The sequence below is a fragment of the Carcharodon carcharias genome, chromosome 1, assembly GCF_017639515.1.
Source record: "Carcharodon carcharias isolate sCarCar2 chromosome 1, sCarCar2.pri, whole genome shotgun sequence".
Classification (NCBI taxonomy): domain Eukaryota; kingdom Metazoa; phylum Chordata; class Chondrichthyes; order Lamniformes; family Lamnidae; genus Carcharodon; species Carcharodon carcharias.
The window spans coordinates 251191843-251215972 of NC_054467.1; the positions used below are offsets into that span (position 1 = coordinate 251191843).

General features: G+C 47.5%; 1 protein-coding gene across 4 annotated transcripts in view; it reads right to left on the reverse strand.

Moving 5' to 3' along the window:
- LOC121284943 (RING finger protein 145-like) overlaps nt 1-22023 on the reverse strand; it is a 39224-nt gene extending 17201 nt beyond the window's left edge. The window contains exons 1-6 of one of the 4 annotated variants that reach the window (XM_041200911.1): nt 21626-22022; nt 16106-16214; nt 9692-9783; nt 6915-7150; nt 3092-3270; nt 2076-2216 (exon numbers count right to left, since the gene is read on the reverse strand). In XM_041200911.1, the coding sequence (XP_041056845.1) occupies nt 2076-2216; nt 3092-3270; nt 6915-7150; nt 9692-9783; nt 16106-16214; nt 21626-21794 (926 nt within the window). In that variant the 5' untranslated portion in view covers nt 21795-22022. Of the gene's footprint in view, nt 1-2075; nt 2217-3091; nt 3271-6914; nt 7151-9691; nt 9784-16105; nt 16215-21625 lie in introns of all 4 variants that reach the window. The other 3 variants (XM_041200921.1, XM_041200931.1, XM_041200939.1) reach the window with 3 other exon arrangements.
- Nucleotides 22024-24130: the final 2107 nt, after the last annotated feature.

Here is a 24130-nt window from a genome sequence, read left to right on the forward strand (position 1 = left end):
GAAGGGAGTCAAGATAACGAGAAATGAGTTCTATGGGGCAGGAGCAAGCTGACACGATCGGTCTACCGGGGCAGTTCTGTTTGTGGATTTTGGGTAGGAGATAGAAGCGGGCCGTCCGAAGTTGGGCGACTATCAGGTTGGAAGCTGTGGGAGGGAGATCCCCAGAGGAGATGAGGTCAGTGACAGTCCTGGAAACAATGGCTTGATGTTCAGTGGTGGGGTCATGGTCCAGGGAGAGGTAGGAGGAAGTGTCTGCGAGTTGACGCTCAGCCTCCGCGAGGTAGAGGTCAGTGCGCCAGACAACAACAGCACCACCCTTGTCAGCAGGTTTGATGACAATGTCAGGGTTGGACCTGAGAGAATGGAGTGCAGTAAGTTCAGAGAGAGACAGGTTAGAATGGGTGAGAGGAGCAGAGAAATTGAGACGACTAATGTCGCGCCGACAGTTCTCAATGAAAAGATCGAGAGAAGGTAAGAATCCAGAGGGAGGGGTCCAGGTGGAGGGAGAATATTGGAGATGGGTAAAAGGATCGTTGAACTGGGAGAGGACTGCTGCCCAAAGAAGTGAGCCCGGAGACGAAGACGGCGGAAGAAGAGTTCAGTATCATGCCGAGCCCGAAATTCATTGAGGTGTGGGCGTAAGGGTATGAAACTAAGTCCTTTGCTGAGCACTGAACGTTCAGTATTGGAGAGGGGAAGGTCAGGGGGTATAGTGAATACACGGCTGGGGCTGGGATTGGAAGAAAGGGTGGGGACGGAGGGACAGGCAGGGGTGGAGGGTCCTAGATGGGTGTTGGTGTCGATGAGTTGTTGGAGCTTTCGTTCCTTAGCACTTGAGAGAAAGAGAAAAAGTTTCTTGTTGAGGCGTCGGATGAGCCGAAGGATAAAATGAAACTGGGGGCACGCGCAGCTTTGAAAAAGGGTACGGCGCTGCTGCTGGAGGGAGAGGTCGAGTGTGTTCATATGGCGGCGCATGGCACTTAGTGTGGATTTCAGAATGTGACGGGAACAGCAGTCCGAGAAACGTTTTATGTCCCGGAGATACCTGTAATCCTGGGTGGGTTCGAAACATGAGGGGTGGAATTTCAGTTGAAATCCACGTGGGGTAAGTCGGAGACGGAGACAGTCACTGAGAAAGGAGATATGGCTGTGAAAGCGGGTTGGCAGGATGTGACTGGTGGAGTCCCACAGGGGTCTGTGCTGGAGCCTCAACTTTTTACAAATTATATCAATAAGTTAGATGAGGGGAGTGAAGGCATAGTAGCTAAATTTGCAGACGACACAAAGATAGGTAGGAAAGTATGTTATGAAGAGGACATGAGGTTGCAGACGGATATAGATAGGGTGAGTGAGTGGGCAAAGATCTGGTAGATGGAGTATAATGTGGGGAAATGTTCACTTTGGCAGAAAGAATAAAAAAGCAGAGTATTACTCAGAGAACAATTGCAGAATTCTGAGGTGCACTGATGGGACCACATTTCAAATACCGTGTGCAGTTTTGGTCTCCTTATTTAAGGAAGGATGTAAATGTGTTGGAGGCAGTTCAGGGGAGGTTAACGAGATTGATATCTGGAATGAGTGGGTTGTCTTATGAGGGAAGGTTAGACAGACAGGGCTTGTTTCCACTGGAGTTTAGAAGAGTGAGGGGTGACTTGATTGAAGTATACAAGATCCTGAATGGTATTGACAAGATGAGCGTGGATTTGTGGGTGAGTCCAGATCTAGAGGGCACTCTTTTAAAATTAGGGGTGGCCCTTTTAGGGCAGAGATGAGGAGAATTTTTTTTCTCTCAGAGGGTTGTGTGACTTTGGAACTCTGCCTTCGAAGGCAGTGGAGGTGGGGTCATCGAACATTTTTAAGGCAGAGGTAGATAGATTCTTATTAGGCAAGGGAATCAAAGGTTATCAGGGGTAGATGGGAATGTGGAATCCAAAACACATACAGATCTTATTGAATGCCGGAGCAGGCACAAGGGGCTGAATGGCCTACTTCTGCTCCTATTTCGTATGTTCGTAAGTTCTTTCCCTCTAACTTTGTTGGTTCAAGAGTGGCCCAGGCCACTGTCCTCCCCTTACCTGTGCATGAGGTTGCCATTAACAAAGGCCGAATATCCCTGCAGGTAAAACTTGCAGAGGGTAAGCAAGCCTAGTGACAGGCGAGAGACCGTGAACGTCAGCCCCACCAGAGAGTATGGAGTAACACAGCACCCAGCCACACTGCAAGAGGTCAAAGGTAGGAGGTCAAAGATTCATCAAACATCCGACAACGCCAATGTAGCTCTACTCGATAGTCTGCACCGTCAGATATTTTAAAGTGGAAACAGAGGGAGACCTGGGAGTGGGGGGGCACGTGGTCACAAACGCAAATCTTTCAAGGTGAAGTGATAGACAGAAGGAGGCCTTTCAGCCCATCATTCCAGTACCACCTTAGAAAGGGGTGCACAATCAGTCCCACTGATTGGTACTGGGTAGCACTCGAGTCCAAAGGTTGTGGGTTCAAGTCCAACTCCAGAGACTTGAGCATAAAATCCAGGCTGGCACTCTCGTGCACGACTGAGGGAGTGCTGCATTGTCAGAGGTGCTGTTTTATTTGGATGTTGGCCACAGTTTGGGAGATAAAAGCAAAATACTGTGGATGCTGGAAATCTGAAACAAAAACAAAAACAGCTGGAAAAACTCAGGTCTGACAGCATCTGTGGAGAGGAACACAGTTAATGTTTCGAGTCCGAATGACTCTTCATCAGAACTTCACAGATGTTGTCAGACCTGAGTTTTTCCAGCTATTTTTGCTTTTGTTGTAAAAGCTTGGGAGTTCTTTCCAGGCAACCTGATCAATATTTCTCTCTCAACCAACATTACTGTAAGCAACCGATTAGCTGGTAATTAACAAATCACGGCTTGGCAACACCTTTTACCAATTTGAGTCCATTTGCCAACCAAAATCGATATAAATGAAATTCTTTTCCAGGAAAAATCAAAGGGCGAATCAGTGGAACCAAAACTGTGAGCAAAAGACAAGCAGGAATGTCCCTCTTTTTGATTCAAGATCTCGGAGGTCTCTCTTTAACTGAAGACACAGTATCCCTCGGTACCTGGTGAGGAAGGCAAAGATCAGACCCTCGTGGGAAGCTGTCAGCTGGTTGTGAGAGCTGAGGTAGAAGTACATCTCCGCAACAAACAGCACCAGCCAGAATGTGGTGAAGAGCGCTGGCACAGCAAACTGGTTCCACAGCATCATCCCCAAGCCCAGGACTCCGTACAGCTCGCTCTCCTGCACACACAAAACAGACCCACCCATCAGCAGTCAACACCAACCACCGCCGCTTCAGAATAGCAGTCCGCAGGGGCTCTACTCGGGGTCAAACACTCCCTTCACCTCTAGTCCTTGGCCAAGCACCTATGTGGAAACCAAATCCCATGTCCTCCGCCCTACCCAACCCATGTCCTGCCCGCCACTTTCATCCCCTTTACTAAGCAGTGACCGAGAAAAGGCAATTTTAACTGTTGCAGTCTCAGCATGCCTCAAGAAAGCGAGTGCTCCTCCCCCAGCAAGAGGGCCCTCCCCCCCCTCCCACCCAGCAAGAGTGCCTTCGCCCCCCAGCGAGTATAACCGCACCCCCCCCACCACCCCCTCAGCAAGCGTCAATCGTATTACCTAGAAAATAGAGCATTGAAAGAGGCCATTCGGCCCAAACAATATGTGCCAGCGTTTATACTCAATACAATTTCCTCCACTTCCATCTGCTTCATCTCCATCTTTCAGCATATCTTTCTATTCTCTTTTCTCCCACGTTCTCTCTAGCTTCCTTTCGAAAGCATCTAAGCTATTTGCTTCAATCTTTTCCTGTGGTAGCGAGTGCCACATTCTCACCACCGAGCAAAGACATTTCTCCTATTTCCCGGCTGGACTTATCAGTAGCTATGTTGGATTCCCCCCAACAAATGGATCCTGCCAAAGTGAACAGGCTCACATCTTCCAACATTATACTCAATCTGCCAAATTTTTGGCTATTCACTTAACCAATCTGTGTCCCTTCACAAACTCCTTATGTCCTCTCCATATCAAAGGGAATTGGGCCGTTTACTGAAAAGGAAAATATGCACAGGGCTGCGGGGAAAGGGTAGGGACTGGCACGAGGTGAACTGCTCCTTTAGCGGGTCAGCACAAACATAACGGGCCAAATGGCCTCCTTCCATACTGGAATCATTCCATGATAAGCCTGGCCCAACCCGTTCATAATTTTATTGACTATCAGGTCACCTCTCAGTCTCTTTTCTGAAGAAAAAGCCCCAGTCTCTTCGACCTTTCCCCAATAGCTGCAATCTCTCAATTCTAGTTGCTCTGAGGTATGTTTTCACACTTTCTCCAACGCTTTTGTTGAATCCTTTTTATAGAATGGAGACTAGAGCTGTGCACGATGCTGAAGTGCAGCCTAGGCAGGCTCCTATACAAGTTTAACATGACCCATTTTGACCATATTCTTTTCAAAAGGCTGTCATTTCTGCAGCATCTTAGCTAAGGAGGGATGGAAGGAAGGTCACTATAGACTAATGGATTGCACTAAGCCACCATGTTGGGAGGCGTAGGCACAGAGCCCACACCCCATTTGGTTATCACTGCAGACTGAGATGTGGACTGCTTCTCCCCATAGCTGGCCAACAAGGGTAACTTTGCAAGGAAACACAGGCGTGTACAGATAAGCAGGATACCAGTTGATAACCTGCTCACAGGCCTCACCACTGCCATTAATGTGACGAGTGGAGTGCCACAGGGATCAGTGCTGGGGCCTCAGCTATTTACAATTTATATCAATGACTTGGATGAAGGAGTCTGAATGTATGGTTGATAAGTTTTCTGCTGTCACAAAGATAAGTAGGAAAGTTAGTTGTGAAGAGGACATAAGGAGTTTGTAAAGGGACACAGATTGGTTAAGTGAATAGCCAAAAATTTGGCAGATTGAGTATAATGTTGGAAGATGTGAGCCTGTTCACTTTGGCAGGAAGAATCGAAAAGCAGCATATTATTTAAATGGAGAGAGATTGCAGAACTGGGGTACAGGGGAATCTGGGTGTCCTGGTCATAGAGTCATAGAGGTTTACAGCGCAGAAAAAGGCCCTTCAGCCCATTGAGTCTGCGCCAGTCAAACAAGTACCTAATTATTCTAATCCCATTTTCCGGCAGTTTCATATGCACCCCCTTCATCGGATCATGACATCCAACTGATCTTTTCTCTTTACAAATGCTGACTGGCCAGAAGAGGAAACCTTGGGAATTGATTTACACAATACTGGTAAAAATGTTGGTTTATAGAATCTGGATTTGCACAGTTTTAGTGACAGCCTGGATTTACACCGTCTTGATGATAACCTGGATTTATGTTACCTTGATGCCGGTACATGAATCAGGAAAAGTTAGTATGCAGGGACAGCAAGTGATTAGAAAGGCAAATGGAATGTTGGTGTTTATTGCAATGGGAACATAAAAGTAAGGATGTTTTGCTACAGTTGTACATGAGACCATATCTGGAGCTTTGGTCTCCTTATTTAAAAAAGGATAGAAATGCATTAGAAGCAGTTCAGAGAAGGTTCACTCGACTGATTCCTGGGATGAAGGAGTTATCCTGTGAAGAAAGGTTGGACAGGTTGGGTCTAGGAGCTGAAGTTTAGAAGATTGAGAGGTGATCTTATTGAAACATATAAGATCCTGAGAGGGCTTGACAGGGTGGATGCTGAGAGAATGTCTTCCTCTTGAGGGAGAGACTGGAACTAGGGGACAATTTAAAAATTAAGGGTCTCCCATTTAAGACGGAGATGAGGAGAAATGTTTTCTGTCAGAGGGTCGTGGGTCTCTGGAACTCTCTTCCCCAGGGAGCCATGGAGGCTGGGTCAATGAATATTTTTAAGGCAGTGGTAGATAGATTCTTCTCCAACAAGGGAGTCAAAAGTTATCAGGGATAAGCAGAATATGGATTTGAGGCCACAGTCAGATCAGCCATGACCTTATTGAATGGTGGAGCAGGCTTAAAGGGCCTCATCCTAACTTAAATGTCTGTACGCTCATTGCAGATTCTCTGGCTCAGCCCATTTTATGATCACTGTCATCTTGGTCTCCCACACCTCGCTCCACTGCTCTCTGCATAGCAAATCAACTCCTCATTCAGTCTTTCTGCCACCTACAACCTACAAACGTTCGACATTACCTACCCGCTACCTCTCACTGGGCATCAGTCTGCAGCAACATTCCCCATAACCTGCATGGCAATTGGGAACATGCTACCCAGGCAACAAACAGCAGCCTCGTTAAGAATCTTAAAGGGACTGCATGGTGCATCAAAAGGGCCGCATGCAGCTGAGGTAACTGACACACAGTGTGTACCATTTACAAGATGCACTGCAGGAACCAAGGCTCCTTCGACAGCACCTTCCAAACCCACGACCACTACCCTCTAGAAGGACAAGGGCAGCAGATAGATGGGAGCACCACCACCTAGAAGATCCCCTCCAAGTCACTCACCATCCCGACTTGGAAATATATCGCCGTTCCTTCACCATCGCTGGGTCAAGATCCTGGAACTCCCTTCCCAACAGCGCTGTGGGTGCACCTACACCACATGGACTGCAACAGGTCAAGAAGGCAGCTCAGCACCACCTCTCAAAGGCAATTAGGGATGGGCAAAAAATGCTGGCCTAGCCAGCGACGTCCACATCCCATGAACAAATATAAAAATATCCTGGAGTGTGCAAGTTGTTGTTGATGGCAACAAAGCTCCAGATTTCCACTCCCGCTGTGTGTGACGATATGCTTCCTCAATAGCTCTAAGGTTATGTCACCTCATTGTGGAGTCTGCCAAAGAAAATAATTCCTCGACCTAACCATTAACTAATTTCAAGGACCAGGGTTTGGAGTCGCCCTACCTGCACAATCTCTCGGTAGGCAGATTTGGCCAGATTGTAAGGTACAAACATGTTGCACAGCAAGAAGCAGAGCACCTCGAGGCCGGTGAAGACGATGGCTAACTTGTTGAGCACCAGAAGCATGGCGAGGGGAACCATGCAGAGCCTGGCCAGCAGGGGGAGCAGGTGGGCCGAGAACAACCAGCACGGTTTGGGCTTCATGAAGAAAGAGCAGAGAGACGAGACCAGGAGCTGACCTGCGGGTACACAAAACGGTTAGTTTAATACGAGGAGGGTCTCATACCCAGCACCTCCAAAACCTGATGGAAGTGTACAAGATTATGAGGGGCATGGACAGGGTGGATAGGGAGCAGCTGTTCCCCTTTAGTTGAAGGGTCAGTCTCGAGGGGACATAAGTTCAAGGTGAGGGGTAGGAGGTTTAGGGGGGGTTGTGAGGAAAAACCTTTTTACCCAGAGGGTGGTGATGGTCTGGAACGCACTGCCTGGGAGGGTGGTGGAGGCGGGTTGCCTCACATCCTTTAAAAAGTACCTGGATGAGCACTTGGCACGTCACAACATTCAAGGCTATGGGCCAAGTGCTGGTAAATGGGATTAGGTAGGTAGGTCAGGTTGTTTCTCACGTGTCGGTGCAGATTCTGTGAAAACCTACTGCTTCCTCACAACTCAGGAGATGGAGTAGGAACCCTCCTGGCAATGAAAACCCTCCGCGGCCTTGCCCCTTTCTACCTCCAGTCCCAGGAGCCCTCCAATTCCGACCTTCCCCGCGTCCCCAATTTCCTTAATCCACCACGGGCGGCCGTGCCTTCAGTTGTCAAGGCCCACGTTATGGAATTCTCTCCCTAAACCTCTCCGCCTTTAAGGACGTTCCGTAAGATCCACCTTTCTGACCGAGCATGTCGTCATCTGGTCTAACATCTCCTTATGTGCCTCAATGTCAAATTTTGTTTTGATAATCACTCTTGTCAAGAGCTTTGGGAGGCTGAAGGCACTATATAAGTGCAGGTTGTTGTTTTGATCTTAAGCCTCAATTCCACCTTCAAAGGAAAGAGGGATTAAAACGACACAGAAGTCATAAATTGTGCGATTGTTCAATTGGACCTTTAGGCTTCACATTGCAAATGCTGGGCCCAAGCTAAACAGTAACATCCCAGGAAGTGGCCGAGGCTTTTATTACCTTAAACAGCGATGCGGGGATAATTTTGAGTATGGGTAGCCAAAGCAATGAGGATGGAGATGGGAAAGACGTCCAACAAGCTGTTAAAAATCAAAACGCCTCAGCGAAATTTCACCACAAATTTGGTTTTGTTCACGTGCAGGATTGGGAAAGTTTCCACCATGTATTCAGACACTCAGTTAAAAGCGCAACGCTTTTTTTTTTCAAGTCTTTCTGTTTAGAAAACATTGGAGGTAAACGTTTACACTGTCGCACAAAGCTACAATTCACCCCACTGAGTGCAGTAATCTAGTAAAATCTACTGGGTTTGCTTCTGCTCAGGTACAATCGCACTTCTAATAGACCCGGCTGATAGCTTGTACCACAAACCGTGGAGTCTGTCTGAGCGTTAGCCATCTGTCAGGCAGAGAGAGGAGTCGTCTGCAAGGTTAGTATTTTCAAGGCCCAACTTATTGGTAAACTGGTTCACATTGTATCCTGGGCTCAGCTACCCCACAACACTCAGAGACACCTGGTTTCAGGAGCCTCTAGAAACCAGCAGCGGCACCTCAGACAAGAACAAGTACCTGGAGTCCCCACCTCCCCCATAACACCTGCCTGAGGTTTACCCGATTCAGGTGTGCTTGAAGCCAACATTGGAAAGACTTCTATTCCAATGATCTCTATTTATATAGTCCCTACAATGGAGTAAAACATCCCAAAAGCCTTCATAGGAGCATTATAAATCAAAAATTTGACACCGAGCCACATCAGGAGCTACTGAATATCACTGAAAAAAGACACATTGTTGAAGCTTTTCAACTTGCACTGACTGATAATTGGCGGTTAACTGGTGCATTCTCCATGGCAACACCTCTACCCAGAGTCCACCTGCCGATCAATCAGCCCATTCTTCTCATGCAGTGTAAATTGTTGCTGCCTTTACAATTTGGCATTCTGATGAGTGCAAGAGGAAAAGCTTCGATGGTATGTGTATTTTTTCAGCAATACTCAAGCTCTGTACCATCAAAAGGAGATATGCGGGCAGGTGGCCAAAAGCTGTGTCAAAGAGGCAGGTTTTAGGGAGCGTCTTAAAGGAAGAGCGAGAGGTAGTAAGGCGGAGAGGTTTAGGGAGGGAATCCTAGAACTTGGGGCCTAAGCAACGGAAGGCACTGATGGTGCAGCGATTAAAATCGGGGATGTTTAAGAGACAAGAACTGGAGGAGTGTGGAGATCCTAGTGGGTTGCAGGGCCGGCTTCTGTTTACCAGAACAAACATCCCTTGCCAGATTCAGAAAAACAAAAACAACACGTGGCGGGAAAAAAAGAGTGCCAAACATCAAAACAGTTCACTTTAAAAAAGAAATCGGATAAGATGAATGTCTCCCAGGGTCTAGACTGGTCAGGGGTCAGCACTGGAAACCTGGCTGTCACACCCTACTGCATGGGGAGGGGGGTCAATTGGAAAGTTCTTGCAAAGAGCCAGTCTAAGCGCAATGGGCCAAATGGCCTCCTTCTGTGCTGGACGATTCAGTGATCTTTGCAGAATCACAAATACCCATTCCAATTTACCAAAGAGAGACAGCCTTCTCGTTTAGCGATGGCACAATAACCCCTTCCCTACCTGTTAGTGCACTCAGAAAGCGCTGCATTGCCATGAGGTCCAGATACACAGCCCCATCATAGCCAGATTCGAGCTCTCTGAGAACATAGTTCCTTTGAAGAGAACAAAGAGACCAGGTGATTAGCCAACCGCTTTCACCCAGGAACCCGTAAGACACCCCTTGCCTGAATTAGTGCAGCTCCAAAAACTCTCAGAAGCTCAACATCATTCAGATATAGGTTGGAGAGGTTAGGACTGTTTTCCTTGGAAGTGAGAAGATTTGATATAGGTACAGAATCATGATGGGCCTGGACAGGTAGTGAGAATGGATGTTTTTTATATATATTTTGGGAAATATTGTATTTTTCTGTAAAGAAGGCTTGGGGGGGGGGGGGGGGGCGTGTGTGTGTGTGTGTGAGAGAGAGAGAGAGAGAGAGAAATATTTAATTAAACTGGGCAAGAATTTGATAGGAGTCAAGCTGTCTGGGGCTTGGGTACATGAAAAGGTTGAAAGTGTTAAGTTGATATACAAGTAAGTAGATTAGATCTAACATTTGCATTTTTAGATAAGTTTGAACACCAAAGGGGAATCAGAGGTAAAAAAAAGTAGTGGGGATATGATATTTTATTGACCCAAAAGCAAAGGCGAGATGAAAACATGTCAGATTTTATATTTGGAAATGTTTGAGTTTTAAAGGGTGTGAGAACAATAGAAATGTGATAAAGGGAAAAAAGGTATATTAGAGTTACTGTGGTTAGCTGTTGAGCTAGAGATGACTGGAGATAGCTGGAGTTGTTTGGGCTGTTGAGATAGCTGCAGTGCTGTTCTGGGGGAGGATGCAATTTGAATCACCATCCAGTCAAGCCAGAAAAGTTTTGGGCTGCAGCAAACTGTTTTATTCTGGAGTGGATCCCACAGCAGGGTGGAAAAGGGTAAAGGTCATGTGGTACACCTTTACTGAAGTGAGGTGAGAGTGACTGCCCTTGACATCAAGGCAGCATTTGACCGAGTGTGGCATCAAGGAGCCCTAGCAAAACTGGAGTCAATGGGAATTAGGGGGAAGACTCACCGCTGGTTGGAATCATACCTAGCACAAAGGAAGATGGCTGTGGCTGTTGGAGGTCAATCATTTCAACTCCAGGACATCACTGCAATAGTTCCTCAGGGTAGTATCCTCAGTCAAACCACCTTCAGCTACTTCATCAATGACCTTCCTTCCATCATAAGGTCAGAAGTGGGGATGTTCGCTGATGATTGCACAATGTTCAGCACCATTCACAACTCCTCAGATACTGAAGCAATCCATGTCCAAATGCACCGAGACCTGGACAATATCCAGGCATGGGCTGACAAGTGGCAAGTAACATTTGTGCCACACAACTGCCAGGCAATGACCATCTCAAACAAGAAAGAATCTAACCATCACCTTTTGACGTTCAATGGTATTACCATCATTGAATCCCCCACTATCAACATCCTGGGGCTTACCATTGCTCTGAACTGGAACTAGACTAGCCATATAAACACTGTGGCTACAAGAGCAGGTCAGAGGCTGGGAATCCTGCGACAAGACACTCACCTTCTGACTCCCCAAAGCCTCTCCAGCTCCAACAACACAAGAAGCTTGACACCATCCAGGACAAAGCAGCCCTCTACTTTGGCACCTTTTCCACAAACATGCACTCCCTCCACCACCGACACACTGTAGCAGCAGTGTTTACCATCTACAAGATGCACTGCAGGAACTCACCAAGGCTCCTTAGGTAGCACCTTTCAAACCCATGACCGGTACCATCTAGAAAGACAAGGGGAGCAGGTACATAGGAACACCACCACCTGGAAGTTTCCCTCCAAGCCAGTCACCATCCTGACTTGGAAATATATCACTGTTCCTTCACTGTCACTGAGTCAAAATCCTGGAACTCCCTCCCTAACAGCCCTGTGGGTATAACTACACCCCATGGACTGCAGCGGTTCAAGAAGGCAGCTCACCACCACCTTCTCAAGGGCAATTGGGCATAAGCAATAAGCCCAATCCCATGAATGAATAAAAAAATTAAAATAATAAAAATCAAATACAACATAAACCAAATGGCCTGTTTCTGTGTTGTATATACTATATAATGAGTTACATAGAAGTTCTGCACTAAGCCACTTCAAAAGTCATATTTTGGGAATCAGGTTCACTTTAATTTATTTGGGGTGCCAATCAAGTGGGCTGCTTTGTCCTGGATGGTGTCGAGCTTCCTGAGTGTTGTTGGAGCCACACTCATCCAGGCAAGTGGGGAGTATTCCAACACACTCCTGACTTGTATCTTGTAGATGGTGGACAGGCTTTGGGGAGTCAGGAGGTGAGTTACTATAGGGGAAGTGATGTTTAATGATTATTTTAGTTATAATCACTCAATCAAAGCATATTAATCGATTAGACTTTAGCACCTTAGTATTATGTGGCTGTTATTTTAAAAGCAGACAGTGACCTTTAGCAGAGTGTTAACTACAGGATGCAATATCAGTGCAAGACTTGCAATCGTTCAAGCTTGAATGAGCAATATCCTGCCACCATGCTGATTATTGCTACTCATGACTGTATTAACTGAATGTATAAGGATATTTCACTACCTGACTTTTTGAACATTGATTATTGCTATGCACATATTTTATGCACACTCTGTGTAGGTTTTTAAGTATTACCTGTGTAATCCCCTGTATTTGATATCACTTCGCTTAAAGTTATAAGTAGCTGCAATTTGTTTTAATAATAAACTGGCTCATTCCAAACAACAGCCACATCACCCAGCAGGAGGCCACCAAAAGCAGACGGTCATTGATAGTGACCAATTTAATCAGCAGGCACATGAAGATGAGTATCTAATTTAATTAGGAAGTCACGCCAAATTAAGCAAAATGCAAGATAATGAGCTCAGAGTATCCAGCAAGTGACCAAGCACTGTACATGTGTCACCCAGCCAATCAGAATCTAATCATGCACCGCCTGGAATAACCAGGGATGCCATAGATTCACCACTCTCAGGCTAAAGAAGTTTCTCCTCATCTCTGTTCTAAAAGGTCTTCCCTTTACTCTGAGGCTGTGCTCTCGGGTCCTAGTCTCTCCTACTAATGGAAACATCTTCCTCACGTCCACTCTATCCAGGCCTTTCAGTATTCTGTAAGTTTCAATCAGATCCCCCCCTCATCCTTCTAAACTGCATCAAGTATAGACCCAGAGTCCTCAAACGTTCCTCATATGTCCCTCATATGAGAGAAGTCCACGTGTCTACCTGAGCCCTAGGCTGATCCAGGAAGCAAGAATCATACTATGCCCGTAAAGTCGCCATCCTGCTTTGTGAAGTATTACTTTATAACTTAAGTAAATTTTCCTGAGTTACTTCCCCCAACCTGTTGCTTGATGCTTAAAGTCTCATATGGACAATTAAAGTAATCTGAGATTGCAGGCTTGCAGAATTACAGTTTAAATTATACCCAAAAAAAACGTACATTACTCACCTCAGAATTCCCAACCTCTGCTCTGATAGTATTTATATGGCTTGTCCAGTTCAGTTTCTGATCAATGGTTATGGCCAGGATATTGATAGTGGGGGGTTCAGTGATGGTAATGCCATTGACTGTTAAGGGGTGATGGTTTGATTCTCTCTTGTTGGAAATGGTCATTGCCTGGCACTTGTTTGGCACAAATGTTACTTGCCACTTATCAGCTCAAGCCTGGATATTGTCCAGGTCTTGCTGCAATTGGGCATGGACTGTTTCAGTATCTGAGGAGTCGCAAATGGTGCTGAACATTGTGCAATCATCAGTGAACATCCCCACTTCTGATGGAAGGAAGGTCATAGCTGAAGATGGTTGGGCCTGCAGTGATGTCCTGAAACTCAGATGATTGACTTCCAACAACCAGAACCATCTTCCTCTGTGCCAGGTATGACTCCAACTAGCGGAGAGTTTTCCCCCCGATTCCCACTGAGTGCAGTTTTGCTCGGGATCCTTGATGCCACACTCAGTCAAATGCTGCCTTGATGTCAAGGGCAGTCACTCTCACCTCACCTCAGGAGTTCAGCTCTTTTGAATCAAGGCCCTAATGAGGTCAGGAGCTGAGTGATCCTGGCAGAACCCAAACTGAGTGTCAGTGAGCAGGTTATTTCTGAGTAAGTGCCACTTGATAGCACTGTCGACGATCACTTCCATCATTTTGTGGATAATCGAGAGTAGACTGATGGGGCAGTAATCGACTGGGTTGCATTTGTCCTGCTTTTTGTGTACAGGACACGCCTGGGCAATTTTCCACATAGTCAGGTAGATGTCAGTGTTGTAACTGTACTGGAACAGCTTGGCTAGTGGCGCAGCTAGAGGTGGAGCACAAGTCTTCAGTACTATTGCCGGAATGTTGTCAGAGTCCGTAGCCTTTGCAGTATCCAGTAAGTTCAGCTGTTTCTTGATATCACATGGAGTGAATTGAATTGGCTGAAGACTGGCATCTGTGATGCTGGGGACCTCCGGAGGATGCCAAGGTGGATCATCCATACGGCACTTCTGGCTGAAGATTGTTGCGAATGCTTCAGCCTTATCTTTTGCACTGATGTGCTGGGCTCCTCCATCATTGAGGATGGGGATATTTGTGGAGCTGCTTCCTCCTCCAGTGAGTTGTTTAATTGTCCACCACCGCTCATGACTGGATGTGGCAGGACTGCAGAGCTGCGGCAGGTGGTGAAGAAACCAAGAGGAGGGAAAACCCTACTTTTAATGTTCCATGCACGCTTCCTCTCACCCAAATAGTCTCTCAAGCACTTATCTAGCTTCCCCTTAAGTGCATCTATACTATTTGTCTCAATACACTGCGGTGGTGAGTTCCACATTATAACTTACTGTACGAAATGATTTGCAGATGGGATGAGATGAGATGAAGTAGGCTGAGTCTGGACAGGGTAGAAAGGGAGAAACTGCTCCAGTTGGCAGAAGGGTCAAGAACCAGAGGACATTGATTTAAGGTGAATGGTCAAAGAACTAAAGGTAAGGAGGAAAACCTTCTTTTTGCACAGCGAGTGATTAGGGTCTGGGATGTGCTGGCTGAGCGTGTGGTGGAAGCTGATTCAATCATGGCTTTCAAAAGAGAATTGGATAAATATCTGAAGAGAAAAAGCTTGCAGAGTTCTGGAAAGAAGGTGGGGGGAGTGGGACTAGGTGAGCTGTTCGTACAGAGAGGCGGCACAGACAGAACTTTCTCCTTCTCAGCTGTAACCATTCTACGATTCTATGGGAGGAGGCTGCTGTAGAGCATTGACACGAACACAGACCAGGTTTATTTTATTCTTTAATGGGACGTGGGCATCGCTGGCAAGGCCAGCATTTATTGCCCATCCCTAATTGCCCTTGAAAAACATATGAAATTCTGACAGGGCTGTACTCAGACTTGACTCAGACATGATGTTTCCCCTGGCTGAAGGGGGCAGGTAGGGGAAATCTTGAACAACGGGTCACAGTCTCAGGATACAGGGCAGACCATTTAGGACTGAGATGAGAAAAAACTTCTTCACTCGAAGGGTGGTGATCCTGTGGGATTCTCTACCACAAAAGGCTGTGGAGACCAATACATTTAAGGAGGAAATAAGTAGAGTTCTAGACTCTAAAGGCATCAATGGTTAGGGGAGAGAGCAGGAGTACGGTGTTGAGATAGAGGATCAGCCATTATCATATTGAAAGGCAGAGCAGGCTCGTAGGACTGAATGACCCACTCCTGCTTCTATTTTGTATGTTTCCACGTTTGAGAATTTGTAGATTGGAAACTCTTGTGTGAAAGACGGAGTTTGGTGAGACTGGTTGACTCACAATGTAACAAGCATCTGGAGAGGGTGTGGGGTGGAGGGGAGAGAGTTGAGGAGAGATCCATAGCATCTGTTTGGGGTGGCATCTGTCACTTGGTTTCAGAGTGTGGTGTGTCTGATCACAGGGTGCCTATTGGCTTACATGGACTGTGTTTACCGTGAACATCAGAGAATAAGATAGCTTTTGTAATTTGTGTTATCCTTACAAATCTGTATATATCTGCAGAGGTACTGTTGTGGGTGAAGGAGTATTGTAATATAGTTCATCCTTTCTTGTTTAATAAATGCTTTTGTTAAAAGCTCATTAGCTGAATCTGGTGAATCTGTTCAGTGTCCTCTCTCCATGTATCTAAACAAACAAAATTAGGATCCATCCACTCTGGGATCAGGTTTGTCCAGGGGTAACTTCAGCTGGGGATCATAGCACCATCCCATGCATCATAATGCCCCCAGCCTCCCACTAAATCAAAGCTGCCGAGATTAAGCTTTAAGGGACGCAGGGTTCCTCAGCTGAGGCAAGAGCTGAAGAATAGGAAGGCAGCAATTGCTGAACAACAAGCTCTGTTTGTTCGACTTTTACCAAACTTGTCCGACACTCACCTGCAGGTCTGGTGGCCCACGTAGAGCAATGAGGCAGTGAGCAAATACAGGTACAACTTCACCAAATGCTGGAGAGGCAACACCAGGACCAAGACACTGAGGAGATGACCTGCAAACCAGAAGGTGCAGCAAAGCTCAGCACAAATGGAGGAATGAACTTGCTGTCTTAAATTTTAAAAATATATACATTAGGGTGTAAATAAAATCTCAGTTGATGGTTCAGCTGCTAGTCACTGCTCATTCTGATGCCCTAGACACAAAGTTAAGAGTTGCTGCAGTTAGCAGAAATTTCAGCATGGAGAAGGCCGTTCAGGCCATTGCAGCTAAGCCTATCCCAAACTAGCCCCAATGCCCCATGCTCTCCCCTGTGTCTCATATCGTTACCCAGAAGCTGCAAAGGTTGCCATAACTACTCCCAACAGCCAATCAGTTCCTAATGGAATAACTGTCTCAAGAAATTTTCCCCAGCCCTCACTCCTTTAGTGGCAATTTTTAAGTGAAGGTCTGTCCCCGCTGACTCACCAGCAATTCGCCCCGTCAAAACCCTTCAGTTCTACAAAGCTCTAAACTTCCTCTCGCCTTCGGAGTCAGGAGGTTATCGGATCAAGTCCCACTCCAGAGACCAGAGCACAAAAATCTAGGCTGACCCACCAGTGCAGTGCTGAGGGAGTGCTGCACTGTCAGAAGTGCCGTGTCTCAGCTGAGATGGTAAAGCCAGGCTCAGTCTGCCCTCTCAGGCGGGCGTAAAAGGTTCCATGGCCACTATTTTGAAGAATCACACAGTGCAGAAGAGGCCCTTCAGCCCATCGAGTCTGCACCGACAAGTGAGAAACACCTGACCTACCTACCTAATCCCATTTACCAGCACTTGGCCCATAGCCTTGAATGTTTATGACGTGCCAAGTGCTTATCCAGGTACTTTTTAAAGGATGTGAGGCAACCCACCTCCACCACCCACCCAGGCACTGCATTCTAGACCGTCTGGAAGAGGAGCAGGGGAGTTCCCCCACCCGGTGTTTTGGTCAATATTTATCCCTGAATCAACATTGCTGAAACAGATTCTCTGGCCATTATCACATTGCTGTTTGTGAGAGATTGCTGTGTGCAAATTGGTTCCCACATCTCTTGCAACAGAGGTCAAAACGTACTGAATTGACTTGTAAAGCAATTTGAGACATGTGAGGCTGTGAAAGGCTCTAGATAAATACATATCTATCTTTTCTCTCCCCCACCCCCACCCCACCAGTCTGTTACACAAATTGCTATAAATGATAAATCCAAACTTAAAGTATTATTGAAATGTAGAGCAAAGGGGTTAGTCATTTGGACCATCATACCTGTGCTGGCTCTTTCGGAGACCCTATCCAATTCATCTCACTCTCCTGCTCTTTCCCCATAACGCTGCAAAATTTCTAAGGATAAGTACTTCCTTATGAAATTCTGACCTCATCTTCATACTTTCCTATTTCCACCTCCAAATCATCACCCAACTTCGCCCATCTCAGCTTATCAGCTGCTGAAACCTTCATTCATGCCTTCAGTCCTTCCAGGTTCAGCTATTGCACAGCACTCCTGGCTGATCTCCCACATTCCCCCCTTGGTAAATTTGAGGTCATTCAAACTCTGCTGCCCATGTCTTAGCTCAAAGCAAGTCCTGTTCCCCTTGCACCCCTGTGCTCACTGACCTACATTGGTTCCTGGTCAACCAAAATCTCGATTCTAAAATTCTCATCCTTGTTTACAAATCCCTACAGGGTCTCACCCCTCTGCGATCTGCTCCAGCCCCACAATCCTCCAACTCTGGCCTTTTGTGCTTCCTGTATTTTAATTGCACCACTGGGGCCATGCTTTTAGTTATCTAGTCCTGAAGCATTGAAATCACCTCCCTGATACCTCTCCACCCCTCTACCTCACTTTCCTCCTTTAAGACTCATCTTAAAACCTACCTCTTTGACCAAGCTTTTAGTCATCTGACCTAATATCTTATCTGGCTCCGTGTCATACTTTGTTTTATAATGCTCCTGTGCAGTGCCTAAGGATATTAATTATGTTAAAGGTGCTACATAAATGCAAACAGTTGTCTTAGTTATCTAATTCCCTTTTGAAAGGTGCTATTGGATTTGCTACAAACATTTTTTCTGGTAATGCGGATTATCATAGCTCATTACACTTTTAAAAGTCTCATCTCTCCTCCAGCTAAAGATCAAACTCTTTGCCCTCAGGTTATCGATCTTTCTGCCACAGGAAACATCTCTCTTTACTTACTGCATCATGAAGACCTTGATTAAATCTCCCATGTAAATACTGTGCCTGCATGAGCAGTTCAGAGGCTAGGAATCCTGGCTCCCCAAAGCCTGTCCACCATCTACAAGGCACAAGTCAGGAATGTGATGGAATACTCCTCACTTGCCTGGATGACTGCAGCTCCCCCAACACTGAAGAAGCTTGACACCATCCAGGACAAAGCAGCCCGCTTGATTGGCACCACATCCACAAACATTCACTCTCTCCACCACCAACAAACAGAAGCAGCAGTGTGTACCATCTACAAGATGCACTGCAGGAGTTCATCAGGGCTCCTTCAACAGCACCTTCCAAACCCACAACCACTAGCATCTAGAAGGACAAGGGCAGCAGATGCATGGAACACCACCAGCTGGAAGTTCCCTTCCATGCTATTCACCAACCTGACTTGGAAATATATCGCCGTTCCTTCACTGTCACTGGGTCAAAACCCTGGAACTCCCTCCCTAACAGCACTGTGGGTGTCCCTACACCACATGCACTGCAGCGGGTCAAGGAGGCAGCTCACCACCACCTTCTCAAGGACAACTAAGGATGGGCAATAAATGCTGGCCCAGCCAGCGACACCCACATCCCGCATACGAATAAATAAATAAAAAATAAATTCTCCCCCTTAACCTCCTCTGCTCTAAGGAGAGCATTCCCGGCTTCTCCAGTCTCTCCGCAGAGCTGAAGTCCCTCAAAACTGATGCCTTTCCAGTAAACCTTCTCTGCACCATCTCCAAGGCCTGGACATCCACTTTAAAGTGTGGTGCCCAAAACTGGACTCCGACTGAATCCTAAGCAGCGTTAATCTAAAAATGTGGATTGGTGACTGGCGTACATCTGCATGGCCTGCTTCAATTAATTCCGACTTCACCTGAAGGCGTCGGCCTTCTGCTCTTCGATACCCGTGTGCCAGTATCTACCTTTTAAAAAAATAAGCTCAAGACGAGTCTTAAATATTTTAAAGTTTCCTCCAGTGCTGAGGAGAAAATTTTGTTTGAAAAAAATGTTTAAAGTTACTGACTGCAACATTATGACAAGATCGTCACAACCAGGCTTAAAGAAAACTAAATTATTTGGAAACACGCAGTAACACTTCCAGCATCTGAATTTACAGGCCCGAAACAGGCCATTCGGCCCAGCTGGAACAGCCTGGTGCTTCTGCTCTACACAAGCCTCATCTCACCCCACCAACATTGCCTGCTACTCCCTGTTCCTCCATGCACTTCTTTAGCTACATTTAAATGCTATTCTATTTTTCCCCAACCATTCCATAGGATAGTAAGTTCCACATTCTCACCACTCTCTGGATGAAGGCGTTCCTTCTGACTGAGTGATGAATGACTACCTTACAATTATCCACCCCCCCCCCCCCCCCACCCCCCACCCCACCCCCCCGCCAAGTTATGCTCTTCTCTACATCCACCAGTTTTGGAATTTGAAGGGCCCGATTAATTTAGCCTTCCCTTTCCAAGCTCCGTTCAGTCTGCCATTTCAGGTTAACATTACTTTTTACACACTCTCTACTGCTTCTATATCTTTGTGTCATATGGAAACCGGAAGTGTTTCTTTTTAATTCATGGGATGTGGGCATCGCTGGCAAGGCCAGCATTTGCTGCCCATCCCTAATTGCCCTTAAACTGAGTGGCTTGCTAGGCCATTTCAGAGGGCAGTTAAGAGTCGACCACGTTGCCTTGGGACTGGAGTCAAACATAGGCCAGACCGGATAACGATAGCAGATTTCCCTCCTTAAAGGGCATTTGTGAACCAAATGAGGTTTTTACAGCAATTGATGACAGTTGTCTTGGTTACTGAGACTAGCTTTCAATTCCAGATTTATTAAACGAATTTAGATTCAGGTTTATGAACAGAATTCAAATTCCACCAGCTGCTGTGGTGAGATTTGAACCCTTCTTCCCAGGATATTAGCTTGGGCCTCTACATTACTAATCCGGTGACGTTATCATTACACTATCACCTTCCCTGAACGTGTGGTCCAACCAAGATTCTTTACAAATTTAGCATTAACTTCCCTGGCACACTGGTGCTTTGCGTTTGCAGGTGCTGACAAAGTCTGCTGTGAATGAGAGAAAACTTGCATGAGAAACAGGGGGAGAAAGCCCTATTGTCCCCTTGTGCCTCCCCCACCATTCAGAAGATCACTGCCAAACCACTAAAACAACTTTCAGGCCCTATCGACATATAATGGTATCCCATCATCTGCGTGTGACATCAACGACATCCCAAAGTGCTTTAAAGCCAATAAGGTCCCTTTCTGAAGTGGAGCCAATGTAGGAAATGCAGCAGCCAGGTGGTGCACAGCAAGATCCCCCAAACAGCCACGAGGCAACAACCGAATAATCTGGTTTTCCACCATGTTGCTTAAGGGGTAAATGTTGGCCAGGACACCAGGGAGAGTGTCCCTGCTCTTCTTCAAAATAGGTTGCGGAGCCAGACGAGACCTTGCTCGAGTGCCTCATCTGGCAAAACGGTACCTCCGACTGAGCAGCACTCCTTCAGTATTGCAATGGGAGTGTCAGCCTGGATTCTGCGTTCATATCTCTGGAGTGAGACTTGAACCCATGACCTGGTGGCTCAAGAGGCAAGAATGCTGCGCACCGAGACATAAACTGGTACGTTATCTTTATCCAGGATTGCTTCAGTTTTCAGATTTCAACGGTGCTTTGAAAAGCTGTGGCGTACAAGGGGAAACGGGTAGCTCGGTGCTGACCGGTTATGTTACTGGAGCAGTAATCCAGTGACCTAGCCTAATAATCCAGGGAATTTGAGTTCAAATCCCACTGTTGCAGTTTGAAACTTTGAATTCAGCTTTGAAAATGCTGGTAATAGAAAGCTGGGCTCAGTAAACACGACCACGAAGCTGTCAGACTGTCGTCAAAACACAACTGGTTAACCACTGCACTTCGGGGAAGGAAACCTGCAGCCCTCGTCCGCTCTGAGCCTATACGCGGCTCCAATTCCAAAACCAACAAGGTAAGTCTTAGCTGCCCTTTGAAGGAGTCCAATGAGCCACTCAGTTGTATCAAATCTGCACCAGGCGGACTGCAGCGGTTCAAGGAGGGCATCATTACTGTTGTGGGGCAATTTGGAAAGGGCAACAAACGCCAGCTTTGGCAGCAATGCCCATGCCGGTGATGATGCCTGCTTCAAAGCTGCAGCACCTGACAACCGCATGCTTTGCAAGGCAGGAAAAACGTCAGAAATCCTTACCCAGGTAGTATGCATTCCACAAGACGTACTTATATTTGATGAGCATTTCCTCATTCCTAGCTCGGATCTGTTCCACAAAATGAATGACATCCCATTTATACAGCAGGTCCAGCACCATGACGCTGGGCACCCGCAGAGCCACGTTGGCCACTGTTTCGGCAAAAGGCATCCTGGCCGGTTTACCACAAACTGTTTATCACTGTGACGACATGGGTGGCAGTCAGGAAGCCTGCAATCCCCAGTGCTGGAAATACCAGTAGATAACATGCACTCACTACCCAGCCCTGTACATGCCCCACACTCACTGCCCAGCCCTGTACATGCCCCACACTCACTGCCCAGCCCTGTATATGCCCCACACTCACTGCCCAGCCCTGCCCAGTATATGCCCCACACTCACTGCCCAACCCTGCCCCGTATATGCCCCACACTCACTGCCCAGCCCTGCCCAGTATATGCCCCACACTCACTGCCCAGCCCTGCCCAGTATATGCCCCACACTCACTGCCCAGCCCTGCCCAGTATATGCCCCACACTCACTGCCCAGCCCTGCCCAGTATATGCCCCACACTCACTGCCCAACCCTGCCCAGTATATGCCCCACACTCACTGCCCAGCCAAGCCCAGTATATGCCCCACACTCACTGTCCAGCCCTGCCCAGTATATGCCCCACAATCACTGTCCAGCCCTGCCCAGTATATGTCCCACAGACTGCCCAGCCCTGCCCTGTGTATGTCCCACACACTGCCCAGCCCTGCCCTGTGTATGTCCCACACACTGCCCAGCCCTGCCCTGTATATATCTCACACTCACTGTCCAGCCCTGCCCTGTATATACCTCACTCAATGCCCTGTTCTGTATATGCCCCACTCTCTGCCCAGCCCTGCATATACCTCACACTCACTACCCAGCCCTGCCCTGTATAAACCCCACACTCACTGCCCTGCCCTATTTACCCCACTTTCATTGCCCAGCCTTGTTCTGCATACCCTCCATTCACTGCCCAGCTCTGCCCTGTATATACCGCACACTCACTGCCCTGCCCTGTATATACACCACACTCACTGCCCAGCCCTGCCTTGTATGTACCCCACACTCACTGCCCAGCCCCACCATGTATATACCCCACACTCACTGCCCAACCTTGCCCTGCATATACCCCACTCCCTGCCCTGGAAACATACCCCACATGCACTGCCCAGCCCTGTATATACCCACACTCACTGCCCGAACCCTATTATACCCCACATTCACTGCCCAGCCCTGTATATACCCACACTCACTGCCCGAACCCTATTATACCCACATTCACTGCCCAGCCCTCTATATACCCACACTCACTGCCCAGCCTGTATATACCCACACTCACTGCCTGAGCCCTGTATATACCCACACTCACTGCCCGAGCCCTGTATATACCCACACTCACTGCCCGAGCCCTGTATATACCCACACTCACTGCCCGAGCCCTATAATACCCCACACTCACTGCCCGAGCCCTGTATATACCCACACTCACTGCTCAGCCCTGAATATACCCACACTCACTGCCCAGCCCTGTATATGTCCACACTCACTGCACTGCCCTGCCCTGTGTATACTCCACACACATTATTCCCCCTCGAAGTCAGTGTTCCTTCCCTTCCTCTTTCCCTATGGCCAGTGCCCGCTCTCTCCTCAGTAAATTCTCCTTCTCCCTCCCTCCCTAAAGTCATTGCCTTTCTCTCACTCTCGCTCCCTCTTTCTCTCTGACGCTCTCTTTTGCACAACCCTCCTCTGTCTCCATACACCACACGCTAAAGTCCTCTCTCTTCCACTTTCACTACCTCCACACACACACCGGAGACTCAAACTCCAAATCCTGCCACTTCCTCCATCTTCTCTGAACTTTTACCCCGTCCAGGAAGTGCCCGCCTGGCCCCGCCCCCTGGCGCTGCTGATTGGCCGCTCCAGGCTGTATTAGAATTCCACGGTGCATCAATCAGGAGGAGCGGCATCAACAGGGGGCGGGGCTCGGGTCTGAGGGGCGGGGCGCGGGTCCGAGGGGCGGGGCTATGGTCTGAGGGGCGGGACTCGGGTCTGAGGGGCGGGGCTCAGGTCTGAGGGGCGGGGCTCGGGTCTGAGGGGCGGGTCATTACGCTGAGGGGCGGGGCTGGAAAAGTCCTGGGGAGAAAGATGGGAGAGTCTGTTTCTCTCTTACTTGGTCTGTCTCATTCAATCTTTTCTCTCTCCCTCAGTCTATCTCTCTCTCTCCCTCAAACTATCTCTCTGATTCCTCCTTCTCTCTCTCCCTCAGTCTATTTCACTCTCTCTCCCTCTGTCTATCTCTCCCTCTCCTTTAGCCTGTCTCTCTCTCCCTTAGTCTGTCTTTCTCAATCTCTCCTCACTCCCTCAGTCTACTCTCTCTCGCCCTCAATATATCTCTCTCTCGCTTAGTCTATCTCTCTCTCCCTTAGTCTATCTCTCCCCCTCTCCCTTAGCCTACCTCACTCAATCTCTCCTCT